Genomic DNA, 14,700 nt, shown 5'->3' on the forward strand with positions numbered 1-14,700 from the left:
GTCACTGGCCTAGGAAAAGCAGACGGAAGGCCATGGCACTCTCAGGAGTGCCGCTGTCTTGAACAGCTGATCGGTAGGGGTCCCAGGTGTCGGACCCCCACCGATCACATACTGATCACCTATCCTGAGGATAGGCCATCTGTAAAAAATCAGTAACAAAAGTCTCTCTTTACTGCTCACAATAAGAGTTGTAGTACATTCAGCAGTTATCTGTACACAGTGCCAGTTCCTCCAAGATGTCCAAGCATGTGCTAAGCAGTGGGTTGCAGCAAGGGCCCTCTAGTTACTCCTTCTCTGGCTAAAGTCTCTGTTAGTGGATCTTTGGCTAGCAAGTAAAATTTGGCAACTGTGGCTGTAGTGTCCACTAGTCTGGGGTGCATAGGGTGTCTTAACTGGTTGTCCCTCTGCAGAAGCAGGGTCTGGATCATTTTACGCTGGGTTACCTTGTTGTTACTCTCTCTCCTGCAGCTATCCAAATCATTCTCCTTTAGTTCTTGCTTGCATGAAACTCCTGGAACTCGTGGAGGTGACCGAGGCTCCAGGGCTTTGAGCTAGAATACATGGGAGAGGAGCACAGGCAGACTGCTTCTTCTTCCTCCCTCTCTACAGCTACTCTGATTGGAACCTTCTGGAAATAGGGGGTGGAGCCAGCCCACATCCTGAGCTCCAGAAAGGGCTGGGCCAGGATTGTTAACTCTGGCCTTGCCTGGCTCATGCTGGAACAACTGAATGTGCAGTACATATAACAAACCATTAGCGCTGCATTATAAGCTCCATTTGCCCTATGCAGCCCTGCCACCTGCAGGCCTCCATATGAACTACAGCTCTGACACACTGGGTTTCTTCATAGAAACTCAGCGCATCAGAGCAAAGGAGCGGCATGCCCAGATCACCGCACGAGGAGCTCTTCCAGGCCCGGAAGAGTGCGCTTCTGGGTTTTCAGTGCTCAGATACCAAGGTCACATTTGACCACAGCAACTGACGGGTTAAATTTCTGTGATCAGTGTTATTGCTGAGTGCAGACATTAGCCCCGTGTCTCTGCTGTTTAAAACAGCAAAAATCTGGCAGCTATGGCCCCCATAAGCAGGCACTGTATTTAAAGTGGCGACTTCTGCCATACATGTATGGCGGCGGTCGTCTAGGGGTTAATGGAAGCACTCCAACTGACAATATTAATGAGGCACTCTTCTGTTGGGCACTCTTTTATCAGGCACTCTGCTGTCGGGCACTCTTCTGTCGGGCGCTCTTCTATTGAGCACTCTTCTGTCGGGCGCTCTTCTATTGAGCACTCTTCTGTCAGGCACTCTGCAATCTAGCGCCCTTCTATCAAGCACTCTTCTGTTGGGCACTCTTTTATCAGGCACTCTGCTGTCGGGCACTCTTCTGTCGGGCGCTCTTCTATTGAGCACTCTTCTGTCAGGCACTCTGCAATCTAGCGCCCTTCTATCAAGCACTCTTCTGTTGGGCACTCTTCTGTTGGGCACTCTTCTATCGAGCACTCTGATGTTGGGCACTCTTCTATTGAGCACTCTGATGTTGGGCACTCTTCTATCGAGCACTCTGATGTTGGGCACTCTTCTATCGAGCACTCTGATGTTGGGCACTCTTCTATCGAGCACTCTGATGTTGGGCACTCTTCTGTCGGGCACTCTGATGTTGGGCACTCTTCTATCGAGCACTCTGATGTTGGGCACTCTTCTGTCGGGCACTCTGATGTTGGGCATTCTTCTATCGAGCACTCTGATGTTGGGCACTCTTCTATCAAGCACTCTGATGTTGGGCACTCTTCTATCGAGCACTCTGCTGTTGGGCACTCTTCTGTTAAGCTCTCTTGCTCTGTTTTACATGGTCACTCTTACATAATGTTATGTGGGCATTCTGATATATGGACAATTTACCTCAAATTTGCGAGCACTCTAGCTTTGTTATAAGGGCACTCTAGATCTAATCCATGGGCACTATGGGTCTCTCATGGGGCCACTCTGTGAGCATTCTAAATCTAATACTTGGACACTACGGCTCTGTCATGGCCGGGGCACTCTACATCGAATACATGGCCACTTCAGTTCTGTCATAGGGCCACTCTCTGGGCATTCTGAATCTAATACATGGGCACTATGGCTCTATCATAGGACCACTCTCTGGGCATTCTGAATCTAATACATGGGCACTGTGGCTCTATCATAGGGCCACTCTCTGGGCATTCAAATATATTACATGGGCACTGTGGCTCTGTTATGTGGCGCTCTGTGGGCATTCTAGACCGAATACATGGGCACTTAAATACTAGTGCATCTAAATTTAAGGTATGAAACACTGAAAATGGCGGAATTACTTAAAGGGATTTTAAAAAAAGGCTATTTTTGTTTCCAGAAACAGCGCCACTTGTGCCATGGGCTGTGCCTGGTATTACAGTCCCTGGATCTGAGCCGCGCTCACAATGGAGACATTTTGTCAGCCATGAAATCCTGTATATCCATTATACCGGTCATACACAATCCGCACAACCAGAAAACGCATCAATTTGTCTGCAACTCTCAGCAACTATTGCAGCGTCGCGTTTTTGCTCGTGTCGCGCATAACTTCCACACGCGTGACTTGCGACCTAAAGTCCAATTTTCCAATCGGATTGTTTGCGACTACTGCTTTGCAACGCAACCGACATTGCACTTCAATATTACAAATTAAACCAAAATCACCACACAGCCCTAAACTTACACAAAACACTGCAAACAAAACATGCCACTTCATGATGACAGAATCATTTACAGAGCTGCCGTGTATGAGGGTCCCTTTCTCAGGTGACATTTTCCTGTAGACCTCACATGGCTCATCAATGAGGCTTGGTCTCCGGTAAGATGGCCGCCACGCTACACAGGTCACTACAGCGCAGACGTTCTCTTTAGTCCATTCTCTCAGGAGCGATGCGCGCGTCACGTGGGGGGTGGGGTGGGCGGGGCGGATATATAAGTGAGTGCGCAGGCGCACCGGCTTCCTCTTTGGCTTCGGCGAGGTGAGCGAGATGGCGGCTGCTGCGTGTCGCGCCCGTCCGCCCGGTGCCCCGGTGTTCCCGTTCAGTCCTCTCACTGCTTTTCTTTGTCTCCTCTAGGTACTAGCCGCCACCATGGGCCGCAGACCCGCCCGTTGGTAAGTCATGTCTGGGTTAGGGCCGCTGCCATGTGCCGGGCTGAGGCCTGGACACGCGTGGGCCTGTCTGGGAGGGATGAGGCCCTGCTGGGGGGTGTCCATGTAATCTGTCATCCAGGGTTGTGCTATAGCTCATTGACCTATCGCCGGGGCTCTCCAGCTTTTTGCAAAACTACAACTCCTAGCAAGCCATGGGGGTATGCTGGGAGTTGTAGTTTGGCATTAGTCGGAGAGCCACCGGTTAATCTTTCATATAGATGGGCTCTATACGGGGGGGGGGCTCGCATAACTGCCTGGAGGAGGTACCCACAGAATCTAGGGTGGTCACCCCATAAAGCCTAGGATCTGAGGTGGTCACGGTCTTTAAAGGGGCTCTCAGGCGATAAAACCTGACCAGAGCCGTGTGGCGGCCTCCGTGATTGTGGCAGTGATGTGCAGGACCAATGGAGATCAGAATGGTAGCGCTGGAGGAGAACGGACGTTCAAAGCGATTTTTCTATTTGTAGTTTCCTTCCCCTTTAAGGCTCCGTTGACACGTCCGTACTTTTGCTCTGGCGCTGCAGACGTGTCCATTTTGCGGACAAGAATGGACAGTGTTGCGACAGTTTTGCAAAACGCTGCATCGCGGACGTCATCCGTATTTTTTGCAGCTAGTGTGAATGCACCCTAGGGAATAAGCGGACCCTGGAGTTCTCTATAGGCCCAGGTGACGGCCTTTAATGTCGGTGGGGGGGGGGTGTGGAGCCTGTCAGCAAGGATGGAGTTAGTCATCAGAATGGGTGTCGGGAGTTAGTCATCGAGATGAAGCCGCATAATCCAGGCTGTGAATAACCAGGACCTTCTGTGTTCAGTTACAGATACTGCAAAAACAAGCCCTACCCCAAGTCCCGCTTCTGTAGAGGAGTCCCAGGTGAGTGGACGGAGCGCCTAGAGCGGGGATCGGCTGCTCTGAAACTACAACTCCCAGAGTCCTGCTTACTAAGGGAGCATGGTGGGAGTTGTAGTTTTTACAGCAGCTGGCCCCTGGTGGAGTGCTTTTTGTAAAAAAAAAAAAATCTTTATCCACTTAGAGAGTATCCAGCTTTCTGAGAGCTGTAATTGCCCTGCGCCACCTCCGCGATGACCGCCTGCAGGTGACCATTGAAGAGGACGTGGTGGTCACACGAGCGCTACGGCTCCTTCAAACGGCTAATAGGAGTGCTGTGAATCGCACCTACACTGATCCTGATAGGATAGGACATCGGTATCTGAAAATTAGAGAACCCCTTTAACCACCTAACTGTTCTGCCTGAGCTGGAGGAGGGCTGCCTTAGCTGCTGATGGTAGGAGCTTAAAGCAAGGGACTGGTCCTGTTTGGAAGCTGGCATTGCAGGCTTTCATACAAGACCAAACCAGCATTAGTCCAAGATAAAACGGGAGATATTACTGTTAGAAATCGAGTTGGGAATAATCGTGGGTAAAACCTGCTCTTACAGCTGCATTCACAGCATCCCGATTTCTAAGGCCTCCTGCACACAAACGTGCGCCCCCCGTTGCCGTATTGCGGACTGCATTTGCGGATCCGCAATACACGGGTGCCATTCTGTGGCCATTCCGCATCATGGATGCGGACCCATTCACTTCAATGGGTCTGCAAATCCGGAGATGCGGAATGGTGTGGGACGGCAGCACGGAACGGAACCCTGCAGAAGCACTACGGAACGCTTCCGTGGGGTTTCGTCCTGTACTTCAGGGGGATGTCTATGGTTGCCCATCTCTTCAGAGGGTTTATTAACTTCTGACTGGTTTATTTCATTGCACCGTCCTGTTCCGGACATTTGCAGCTTATTAAGCCGACCAGCTTTTGCTGTCATCTCAAGTTGGTGTGCAATGGCTGCATACAGTAACCTCCTGGGTTGTGTATGTGCTTTGTCTCTCGTACAAAGTGCTTTAAGGGACCTTGGAGACACCATGAATGATCCGAGCTGTGTGCTCGAGTAGGGCTCTGCCTGAAATAACATAAAGGTTCCCGTACTATCTTTTTGCGGAACGGCCGGATCGCGGACCTATTAAAGTGAATGGGTCAGCGATCCGCTGCCCCACGGACGGTATTCGTGCATTTCGGGCCGCAGCACGACCACGGGGCGCGCACGTTCGTGTGCATGAGGCCTAACAGTGATATCTTCCCATGTACTGAAGATATTCTGGTATGTTGGCTTTCAAACAATAGAAACCATACCAGAGATATGAGCAGCTAAAGCAGCTTCCCCTTCAGTCTGGCAGGCTGCAGAAGGAAAGGAAAAATGGTAAAAAATAAATAAATATAGAATGTGGCATTGTCATTATACTGACCCACATAATTAGTTATTTTTACCACAGAACACCTTAAATAAATTCAACCAAAAATAAAAAAAAGTTTTTTTTCTTTCCCCCTAAATGTAAAAGGAGGTACTACACTATATATAACCCAAAATGGTTCCTAAAAAATCTACAACTAATCCTGCAAAAGAAAAAAATTCTAAGAAAAAAAATAGCTTGAAAAATGTTAATGGTCCTTAAGGCTAAAATTAATTGTCACTAAGGGGTTAAAAATGCGGTAGTGCCAACAAGACACATAAAAAAAAAATCTACAATAAAAGTGACATTTTTGGGAGGTTTTTTTTCAATTTTAATGTGACTGTTAGCAGGTTTAAGGAAGGGGGCAGCGTGTCCCGCACAAGGTATAATATAGCATCAGTTTCACCGTGGGGCTCAGAGCGGACGCTGCCCTTGCTAGGAAGACTAGCGCTGCCCTGAGGGGCAATCCATGACTGATCCGCACCAAACGCGAGTGTGAAAGTAGTCTTAGCAAACCATGATGTCCTCCATTATAAGTCAGTCTCTCGCTGTTTAGGGGCCCATGCACACAGCCGTAGCAGTTTTTGTGGTCCAGAAATCACAGGTCCACAAAACAAACCGGCCACGTGCATTCCACATTTTGTGGAACGTCCTGCTCTCTGTAAAACGGACAAGAATGGGATGTGTCCTATGTTGTGTGCATGTGCCCTTAGGCGGGACCATCAATATTCTTACAATTTGCTTAACATCTCATCTCTCCTAGATGCTAAAATCAGGATCTTCGACTTGGGTCGTAAGAAGGCCAAGGTGGACGAGTTCCCACTATGTGGTCACATGGTCTCCGATGAGTACGAGCAGCTCTCATCAGAAGGTACGTGGGCACGTCTGACTGAAATCTTGGTGTATTTGGTTGTAATGTTCCTTTAAGACCTCTTGCACACGAACGTGTGCGCCCCTTGGCTGTGCTGCGGATCGCGGACCCATTAAAGTGAACCCGATCGTTCTGCAAAAAGATAGGACATGTTTTATCTTTTTGCGGAATGGAAGTACGGGACGAAACCCCCACGGAAGCATTCTGTAGTGCTTCCGTAGGGTTCCGTTCCGTACCATTCCGGATTTGCAGACCCATTGAAGTGAATGGGTCCGCATCCGTGATGCAGAATGCCCACAGAACGGCGCCGTGTATTGCAGATCTGCATATGCCGTCCGCAGTACTGGACACCTACAGTCGTATGCAATAGGCCTAAGGGGGATGTCTATGGTTGCCCAGCTCTTCTATGACTGGTTTATTTCATTGCACCGTCCTGTTCCTGACATTTGCAGCTTATTAAGCCGACCAGCTTTTGCTGTCATCTCAAGTTGGTGTGCAATGGCTGCATACAGTAACCTCCTGGGTTGTGTATGTGCTTCGTCTCTCGTACAAAGTGCTCTAAGGGACCTTGGAGACACCATGAATGATCCGAGCTGTGTGCTCGAGTAGGGCTCTGCCTGAAATAACATAAAGGTTCTCTCCTTAGCTCTGGAGGCTGCCCGTATCTGCGCCAACAAGTACATGGTGAAGAGCTGTGGCAAGGACGGTTTCCACATCCGAGTGCGCCTCCACCCATTCCACGTCATCCGCATCAACAAGATGTTATCCTGTGCCGGAGCTGATAGGTAATGGATAGTTCGCTCTGTATAACGTGAGCTTGCAGTTAATTAAGCCGACCAGCCTCTGCTGCCATCAGAGGGTGGTGTGCAATGGCTGCATACAGCGACTTCCCTGGCTGTGTACGCCCGCTGCTCTCCATGCACGGTGCTCTAAGGGGCCTCGGAGACAATAGCCCTGTGCCATGCTGTGTGGTATCTAATGTAGGCTTGTTGCAATACCAAAATTTTGATTCTGTTTCGATACCATAAAGTATTGCGATACTCAATACCGCGCCAAAAAAATCTGCGTGCATTCTGCATTTTATGGAACGTCCGGCCCATAATCTAACAGTCCTATCCTATTTTTGGGGGGACAAGGTGACAGCGTTAACCACATAGGATATTTTTATATATATTTTATTTTGGATGTGGCAGTGTTTATGTATTTTATATGTAAAGTTGGGAAAAAGGGTGATTTATACTTAATTTTTTTTTTACTTTTTATTTAATAACGATTTCCCCCCTTAGGGGCTAGAACCTGGGATTTTTTCATCCCTTGTCCTATTCACCCTGATAGAGATCTATGATGGTGAATAGGACCTCACACTCTCCCTGCTGCTCTGCATAGTGCACACAGCAGCAGGGAGATCACCATGGAGGGCTTCAGTAGCGTCCTGGCTGCCATGGTAACTGATTGGAGTCCCAGGATTACACAGCTGGAGCTCCAATGGGGGGGGGACCCTGTGGCCACTGCCATCAATGATTAATACTGGAGGGGGTGGGGGCGCACTGCACCACCAATGTTTTTAATACTGTTGGGTGCACTGTCACCAATGATTAACGTCTAATACAGATACAGGAGGTGGGTGCGGCACCTGAGGGGTTAACTGCTGTGGTTTGCAGCTACCTGTTAGAGGTCAGGTGCCGGTTATGCGATTCTGCCACCGCACCAGCCTCCTGTGTCTGTATTAGATGTTAATTTTCATTGGTGGTGCAGTGCACCCGCCCCTCTCTCCTCATTGGTGGTGCAGTGCGCCTGCCCCTCTCTCCTCATTGGTGGCAGCACAGGGGGAGGGAGTGACTCCTTCCCTGTGATGCTGAGGGAACATGGGGCGTGCTGACAGCAGCTTGCTCCATGTTCTCTGATACTGGGCTGCGCAGCCTAGTATCGATAAAAGGCAAATCCCGGTACCGATACTGGGACAAAAGTATTGATATTTCGATACCTGAAACAACCCTACTCTAATGACCGCTGTTTTCTCACAGGCTCCAGACTGGTATGCGTGGTGCCTTCGGGAAACCTCAGGGCACGGTTGCCAGAGTCCACATTGGGCAGGTGATCATGTCCATCCGCACCAAGGCTTCAAACAAGGAACATGTGGTAGAAGCGCTGCGCAGAGCCAAGTTCAAGTTCCCTGGACGTCAGAAGGTAAAGCAGCAGTAGCCATCACTCGCCCTGTAGACAAGCGCTCAGTCCTCTACCGTACACTTGTCTGATCCTTTAAATTTTCCCTCCTCAGATCCACATTTCCAAGAAGTGGGGATTTACCAAGTTCAATGCAGAAGACTTTGAGGCCATGGTCACTGAGAAGCGTCTCATTCCCGATGGCTGTGGTGTGAAGTACATCCCTAACCGGGGTCCCCTGGATAGATGGAGGGCAGTGCATACTGAGTAAGGGGGCTGCACTTTTAACTGGTTCTATTGAGATCTTGTATCAATAAAGTTCTAAGTACAGTTAACAAACTGGTGGTCCGATAATCTCCTAGCTGGTCTGCGGATTCAGAGGTGATGGGGTCAATGGCAATGCTAGTCACTGGTACCGGCCTCTAGACCAGGGATCGGCAACCTCCGGCACTCCAGCTGTTCTGAAACTACAACTCCCATAATTTTCTTCACTACTTTGGAAGTTGAAAGAAGAGAGTAAGTGTGCATGCTGGGAGTTGTAGTTTCACAGCAGCAGGGGTGCTGAAGGTTTCTGATCCCTGCTCTAGACTATGGATCGTGCAAAGGGTGAACCTAGGTGATGCCAGGGCAGTTACCAAGGGCCCTCCACATCCAATTCTCTCCAGATACTCCAAGTGGTGAAACTTGGGGTAAATTCATGCACATTGTGGTTTTTCCACAGTAATGCAGCACCAGAAAAGTCAGATGGGCCAAGTCTCATGTACACTTTGCAGATTTTTATTTCCATGGAGATTTTGAAATCTGCATCAGGTCAATGGTTTCTGCAGACTTCACCCTTTGCATTGCAGCGCTGGATCTCACATGTAGATCTGGACAGCAACCTAATGATAAAGTCCAGGAATAGTGTGACTTGCACTGCAGGCTGGTGCCACGTAAACCCTGTACAGCTTAGGTTAATAGATCTGCAGTTGACTCTGGCACAGATGGGGGGCACCGCAGCTCTAAGACACTGAACGGTAAGATAAATGCTTCACAATACAGAGAACCTGAGCCAACGGCCAGAGACCTTTCAGCTTCCGATCGATGAAACTTTATTAGATTCACAGTAAAAAAAGTATTGAAATATTGATCACAGTTCTCTGTCCATTCGTGGATCCGGCCGGAGATTCACTTCCACAGGAAAATGGTCGCTCACCTCCAGAGCCTGAAAAGGGAAGTGGGTTAAAAGGGAAGATGCCTGGAGAAGAAGCGCAATCTTAAGGTACTTTCACACTTGCGGCAGAGTGATCCGGCAAGCGGTTCAGTCGCCGGCAAAACGTATGCCAACTGGTGGCATTTGTGAGACTGATCAGGATCCCTATCCATTTTACAAATGCATTGAAATGACGGATCTGTCTTTCCGGTGACATCTGCAAAAACGATTCCAGCATTTATTTAAAAAAATTAAAATTCGGTCTGTGCATGCGCAGACCAGAAGGACTGATCCGGCAAGTGTTCAGTTTTTGTTTTTTTTGGGCCGGAGATAAAACCGTAGCATGCTGCAGTATTATCTCTGTCCCGATCAGTCAAAAAGACTGAACTGAAGACATCCTGAACGGATCACTCTCCATTCACAATGCATGGGGATATGCCTGATCAGTTCTTTTCCGGTATTGAGCCCCTAGGACGGAACTCAGTGCCGGAAAAGAATAATGCTAGTGTGAAAGTACCCTAAGATACCTTATTGTGGGTGTTATATGGTGGGGCTACATTCAGGACAGTGATGGATTCACCCTGTGGACCTGCAGCAGATCAGTCTCTGTACAGCAGCGTGTAGATATGTATCAGCCATCAGGTCAGCATTGTAAAATAAAGATCCTCCCACATGAAAACCTAGTTCATACTCCCCAGTGGAGGTGTCCTAAGGCTCTGCATGCAGTTTTGCACTAAATCTACCACGTGTGAGCAGGTCTCTTGCAGGAGAGAATGCCTTTCAGTATCCAGGGGAAGCTGCGGGGAGCCAGAGATGTAATGTATGGTATCGCGGTTCAGATGAGTGTACGCTCTCCGCTCTGTCACATCTTAAAGGTGCTGCCACGTGTTAAGGCTTTGAAGCTAAAGTCAGTTGTAGATCATAACAGGAGAAAAGGTACTAAGGGCAGATACAACTCCACTCTTCAATCCACTCCTGGTAGGCGTAAGCGACTCTTCGGATCATAGATCCAAAGTAGATTTGTTAACCTTAGTTTGTAATGCCGTTTCCATACATGCATTAAAATGTATAGGAAAACTTTCTCGGCCAGAGTTGTTTGAGACTTTGGTATCCCTATCTGCTTAATTAAAAACGTTTTAAAATAGGAATCCAAAATCTGATTCAGTACAGAGGTACCAATAAGATAGGAATACCAAAGCCTTGTGCAGCTTCAGCTGAGACAACGCTGCGCCGTACATTTTAAAGCTGTAGGGAAACATTTATAATGGTTTAAAAAATCGACTTTGGCTCTGTCATCTGAAGCTGAATGTACTCGAGCCTAACTCCTGGCACGATATCTGACCATGTGGTGGCTCCTCTAGGCACCATGGAAAGGTGAATTCATTAGTTCTAGGAGGAGTCCACAGTAATAAAACCAGTCTTACCGCCTCTTCAGACAAGCCAAGTTTTTTCTTGAAATTGAATGGTTTTGCAGAAGCTGGTACAATCCCTTTAAGTAGTTCTTCTCCATGGACCACAATGCTGGGTGAAGCACAGTAAAGGAAAAGGAAAATATGATAGACTACATCATTAACAAGGGAGAGGACCTCCAGAATAGGAGAATCCCCACGATGCAAATGAGCAGTAAACTAGTGTTTCTATTTTCCGGTATTGAGATTCGCCATAGGGTCTCAATACCGGAAAAAAACACTTCTGTTTTGTCCCCATTCATTGTCAATGGGGACAAAACGTAACTGAACAGAGTGCTCCAAAATGCGTCCCGTTCTCATACCGGAGAGCAGCATGCTGCAGTTTGCTTTCCGTCCTGCAATTGCGGAGTAAGACTGATCCGTCATGAGCCACAATGCAAGTCAATGGGGACAGATCCCTTTTCTGTGACGCAATAGAAAACGGATCTGTCCTCCATTGACTTTAACGGAGTTCATGATGAATCAGTCTTGGCCATGTTAAAGATAATACAACCGGATCTGTTCATAACGGATGCAGATGGTTGTATTATCAGTAACAGAAGCATTTTTTGCTGGATCCTGTGAAAATAGCCCCCACCCAAATCCTAGAATTACCGGTCATAGGCGCAGTGCGTCTTCTCCTTCACTGTTGTGTCATCTTTATCCCCAATCAGCCAGTGGAAAGTGCCGCTGCTCTGATGCTGAATGTTCCGCCATGCCTCACCTGTGACGTAGCCACATGCAGCATTTAAGTCTCCGAGAAGCATAAGACTCTAATAAAGCAGAAGAAGACTCGGTATGATACAGGGCCTGCTGTGCAGCCCTGGAAATGCTTCCTGTCAATGATAACATTTTAATTACCTCCAGTCACCACTAGGGGGAGCTCAGTGCATAGAACAGCATCTGTAACAATTCAATGCAGTGAGCTCCCCCTAGTGGAAACTGGAGGTAACTAGAATTTTATTTCTTCTGAGCATGGGCTTTGGAGCGTTATATCAGAAAAGTGAGCCTCATTGGTCTTTCTTTCACACTTGTTTCTGGACCCACCTCAATTTTCCAGCGGCTTTTCACCTGCAGCATCACCTGTAGGAGCCTCGTGATCTCACTGGCCGCTCTACTCGGACACGTGTGGTGAGACATCAGGGCAAAGTCTTTGATAACTGCAAATTAGTAAAAGTTTTGTTGAATCCCCAAAGCAGTGTTATAATCTACGGGGATGGCGGCACTAACATGGTGACCGGAGGGGGCCAAACCTGTGGTTGGTGAGTGGAAGCGGACAGCAAAGGGTTCCCTTGCAAAGGCTTCTGGGTGATCGGGATGATCCTCCACATACTGATACCAGTCCAGCACCTTCACAGTGTCCGCTCTGTAGGGTAACACAAAGTCACAATCACCACACAATGGATATGTCCGATAACTACTGAGAACCAGACTGACCGATCGAGAGATGAGATGGACAAATATGAAAGACGGATATTACTTAGATAATATGAGATCGATCGATCTGAGATATAGATTACATAGATATGAGATGGATGAATGTTATATAGATGGTTAGAGATAGGACATAGTTGATGGATATGAGATTACAGGTGATACAGATGGTTGGATAGATAAATATTAGATAGGACATAGATGATACACATGATATAGCAGATACGTAGACCAGTCGATCGATCATCTACCTCTTCTGTACCTGTAGATGAAGACGATCTGCTCCTTGTAGCTGTTCTTCCCCAGTCTTTTACTCTCCAGGTGCTGGTAGTGATGGACGCCATCAAGTCTACAAAAGAAGAGAACTATCCAGGAGACCCGTCCGCCACATCGCCTTACCTTCCTGATATATATATATATATATATATATGTGGGACCTATAAGTCGCCCATCAGGTTTCCTGGCTTGTAGTATTTACTATGTGACTGCTAACATGTCATTGTTAGCTAGGTATTATATGACACATGACCGTTGGAACAATGACTCTCATCATCCACTACCTGTTGAGCTCGTTCACAAGTGCAGGAACCGCTTCTCCCTTCGAGTCTCTCACCTCTTGAATGACACTAATATCACAGCGAGAAAGAATCTAGAGCGAGGAAGAGAGGAGGTTGTTCAGAGACTAAAGTCCATCTTCCTCCTGAGACCCCCCCCCCCCCCCCCTCATACACATGCACGCTGGGCTCGGTCAAAGATGCATGTATCCTCAATGGGAGTAAGGTGACGCCAGATACGTCTGGCGGTGGCTTATTTCCCTCGAGGACAACATATGCCAAGCTAGAGAGATAAGAAAAAGATATTTGGGGTTGCCCACCTTCACTAGCACTCCCATTATCTTCTTGTTGGATGCTTTGGCTTCTCCAAAGCTCTTGATATTAAAAGCGCAGATTTTGAAGGTGGCCGAGACCTGTAGGCCCAGCACGAGGAGGAGGAGCAGCAGGTAGGTTTTCATCTTGTCCCTGAAGATACAACGCAGCTATCATCCAAGGTCAGAACATATGAAGGCTCCCAGACATAATGGCACTTACCCGCTCTGTATGATCTTATCCTAAGGAGAATGTTCCTCAAGTGGCCTGAAGGTCCATCAAAAAGCGGCCATTGAGAAGAGGGGGTCAGCTACAGAACCGGTGAGGTCCTCTGGTCAGAGAGGTGATAGCAGAAGTCCCTGGAGGTCATCAAGGGTGAAAGCCACACAGGACTCTTGGTCAATGGGTGACGAAAGAGAGGATATCAAAAAATCAGGAGATCGGACCCAGCAAGATGAGATGTGGCGGCGCTCGACATGAAGTCTAATATAACACACACACAATGTGGGAAGATGTGTCTGCTGTGTCAGTGCTCGGTCAGCAGGGACCTGGCTCTGGAACAGAAGAGAATGGACAGCACGGGCAGCGGGCGGACAATGGACCTCACATACTCATACATGGGACCTGTCCTGTGACAACCTCACCACATACTGTATTATCCGCAGTCCCATAAAACATTGTCCCATTAGACCGATGTGTCATCAGGAGTCAACCCCAACGACGGCCATATTGGTTGTCACTCAGCTTTCCCTGAAACTGATAGTCAAATGTGAGGACCTGTCACCCCTCCTGACATGATGGCTTTAGTAAATTCCCCATGAAACGGGCGTCTTATGTTTTAAAGACTCTGCTCTGTTCCTCTATTATTCCTGTGTGTTACCGGGTGAGGGTGCGTTCCGCTCAGCTCTGACATCTTTCAGACTGGGTATAGACACAATAATTTGACAAAGGCAATGGCTACTTTGATGGTGGTCGGTTTAGTCATCTATTTCCAGGAGTAGTAATAAAGGAACAGTGCCGCACAGAGTTCTAAGAAGAGGCAGAGTAAATAATATCATGTCGTTTGGTCAAAACTGGGGTCTACTGAACCAAATGCCTCTTGGAGCTATAATAATATCGCACCGTGACCCGGGTGACCGATGATATAAAGTAGCGAGACACAGCACATAAATAGTATATAAAACAGGTTTATTGTCTCTGCAGAACTTACAATATTACAGATCTGATGCCAAGTGTAGAAATCTAGATGAAGCGGCAGCCGG

The 14,700-nt window shown here is 48.0% G+C and overlaps 2 protein-coding genes and 3 non-coding genes across 8 annotated transcripts; 4 read left to right on the top strand and 1 right to left on the bottom strand.

Annotated features, from left to right (window-relative positions):
• The first annotated feature begins 2,996 nt into the window (after nt 1-2,996).
• Nucleotides 2,997-8,832, top strand: RPL10 (ribosomal protein L10). The gene is made up of 7 exons (XM_040405324.1): nt 2,997-3,014; nt 3,111-3,148; nt 4,000-4,058; nt 6,228-6,335; nt 6,982-7,120; nt 8,360-8,522; nt 8,614-8,832. Exons 2-7 carry the CDS (start codon nt 3,126-3,128, stop codon nt 8,767-8,769), a joined length of 648 nt encoding a protein of 215 aa, XP_040261258.1. The 5' UTR covers nt 2,997-3,014; nt 3,111-3,125; the 3' UTR covers nt 8,770-8,832.
• LOC120978327 lies at nt 4,966-5,099 on the top strand. The gene has a single exon (XR_005774077.1). It is a non-coding gene; the product is annotated as a small nucleolar RNA SNORA70 (small nucleolar RNA).
• On the top strand, nt 6,782-6,915 carry LOC120978328. Its single transcript, XR_005774078.1, has one exon. It is a non-coding gene; the product is annotated as a small nucleolar RNA SNORA70 (small nucleolar RNA).
• LOC120978329 lies at nt 7,153-7,286 on the top strand. The gene has a single exon (XR_005774079.1). It is a non-coding gene; the product is annotated as a small nucleolar RNA SNORA70 (small nucleolar RNA).
• A 586-nt stretch (nt 8,833-9,418) lies between the features above and the next one.
• On the bottom strand, nt 9,419-14,668 carry LOC120977208 (deoxyribonuclease-1-like). Of its 4 annotated transcripts, none has more exons than XM_040405033.1 (9): nt 14,649-14,668; nt 13,447-14,194; nt 13,133-13,221; nt 12,835-12,921; nt 12,392-12,504; nt 12,186-12,298; nt 11,754-11,911; nt 11,115-11,211; nt 9,419-9,702 (listed from the first exon to the last, which is right to left on the bottom strand). In XM_040405033.1, exons 2-9 carry the CDS (start codon nt 13,582-13,584, stop codon nt 9,628-9,630), a joined length of 870 nt encoding a protein of 289 aa, XP_040260967.1. In that variant the 5' UTR covers nt 13,585-14,194; nt 14,649-14,668; the 3' UTR covers nt 9,419-9,627. The 4 variants fall into 4 exon arrangements, with proteins under 4 accessions (XP_040260967.1, XP_040260964.1, XP_040260963.1 ...); XM_040405030.1 differs by lacking the exon at nt 9,419-9,702 and having other exon boundaries at nt 10,920-11,211; nt 13,447-13,591; nt 13,661-14,194; XM_040405029.1 differs by lacking the exon at nt 9,419-9,702 and having other exon boundaries at nt 10,920-11,211; nt 13,447-13,797.
• Between the last annotated feature and the right edge of the window lie 32 nt (nt 14,669-14,700).

This window comes from Bufo bufo, chromosome 8 (genome assembly GCF_905171765.1).
Source record: "Bufo bufo chromosome 8, aBufBuf1.1, whole genome shotgun sequence".
Classification (NCBI taxonomy): domain Eukaryota; kingdom Metazoa; phylum Chordata; class Amphibia; order Anura; family Bufonidae; genus Bufo; species Bufo bufo.

Excerpts from the sequence above, each read along its gene's own strand:
- RPL10 (XM_040405324.1), top strand. The coding sequence starts at position 3,126 with ATGGGCCGCAGACCCGCCCGTTG. Across the intron at positions 6,336-6,981 it reads CGAGCAGCTCTCATCAGAAG|CTCTGGAGGCTGCCCGTATC; the intron begins GTACGTGGGCAC and ends TTCTCTCCTTAG. Across the intron at positions 8,523-8,613 it reads AGTTCCCTGGACGTCAGAAG|ATCCACATTTCCAAGAAGTG; the intron begins GTAAAGCAGCAG and ends TTCCCTCCTCAG.
- LOC120977208 (XM_040405029.1), bottom strand. The coding sequence starts at position 13,584 with ATGAAAACCTACCTGCTGCTCCTCCTCCTCGTGCTGGGCCTACAGGTC. Across the intron at positions 11,912-12,185 it reads AAAGCCGCTGGAAAATTGAG|AGTCTTATGCTTCTCGGAGA; the intron begins GTGGGTCCAGAA and ends CTGCTTTATTAG. Across the intron at positions 11,212-11,753 it reads ACGCACTGCGCCTATGACCG|CATTGTGGTCCATGGAGAAG; the intron begins GTAATTCTAGGA and ends TGCTTCACCCAG.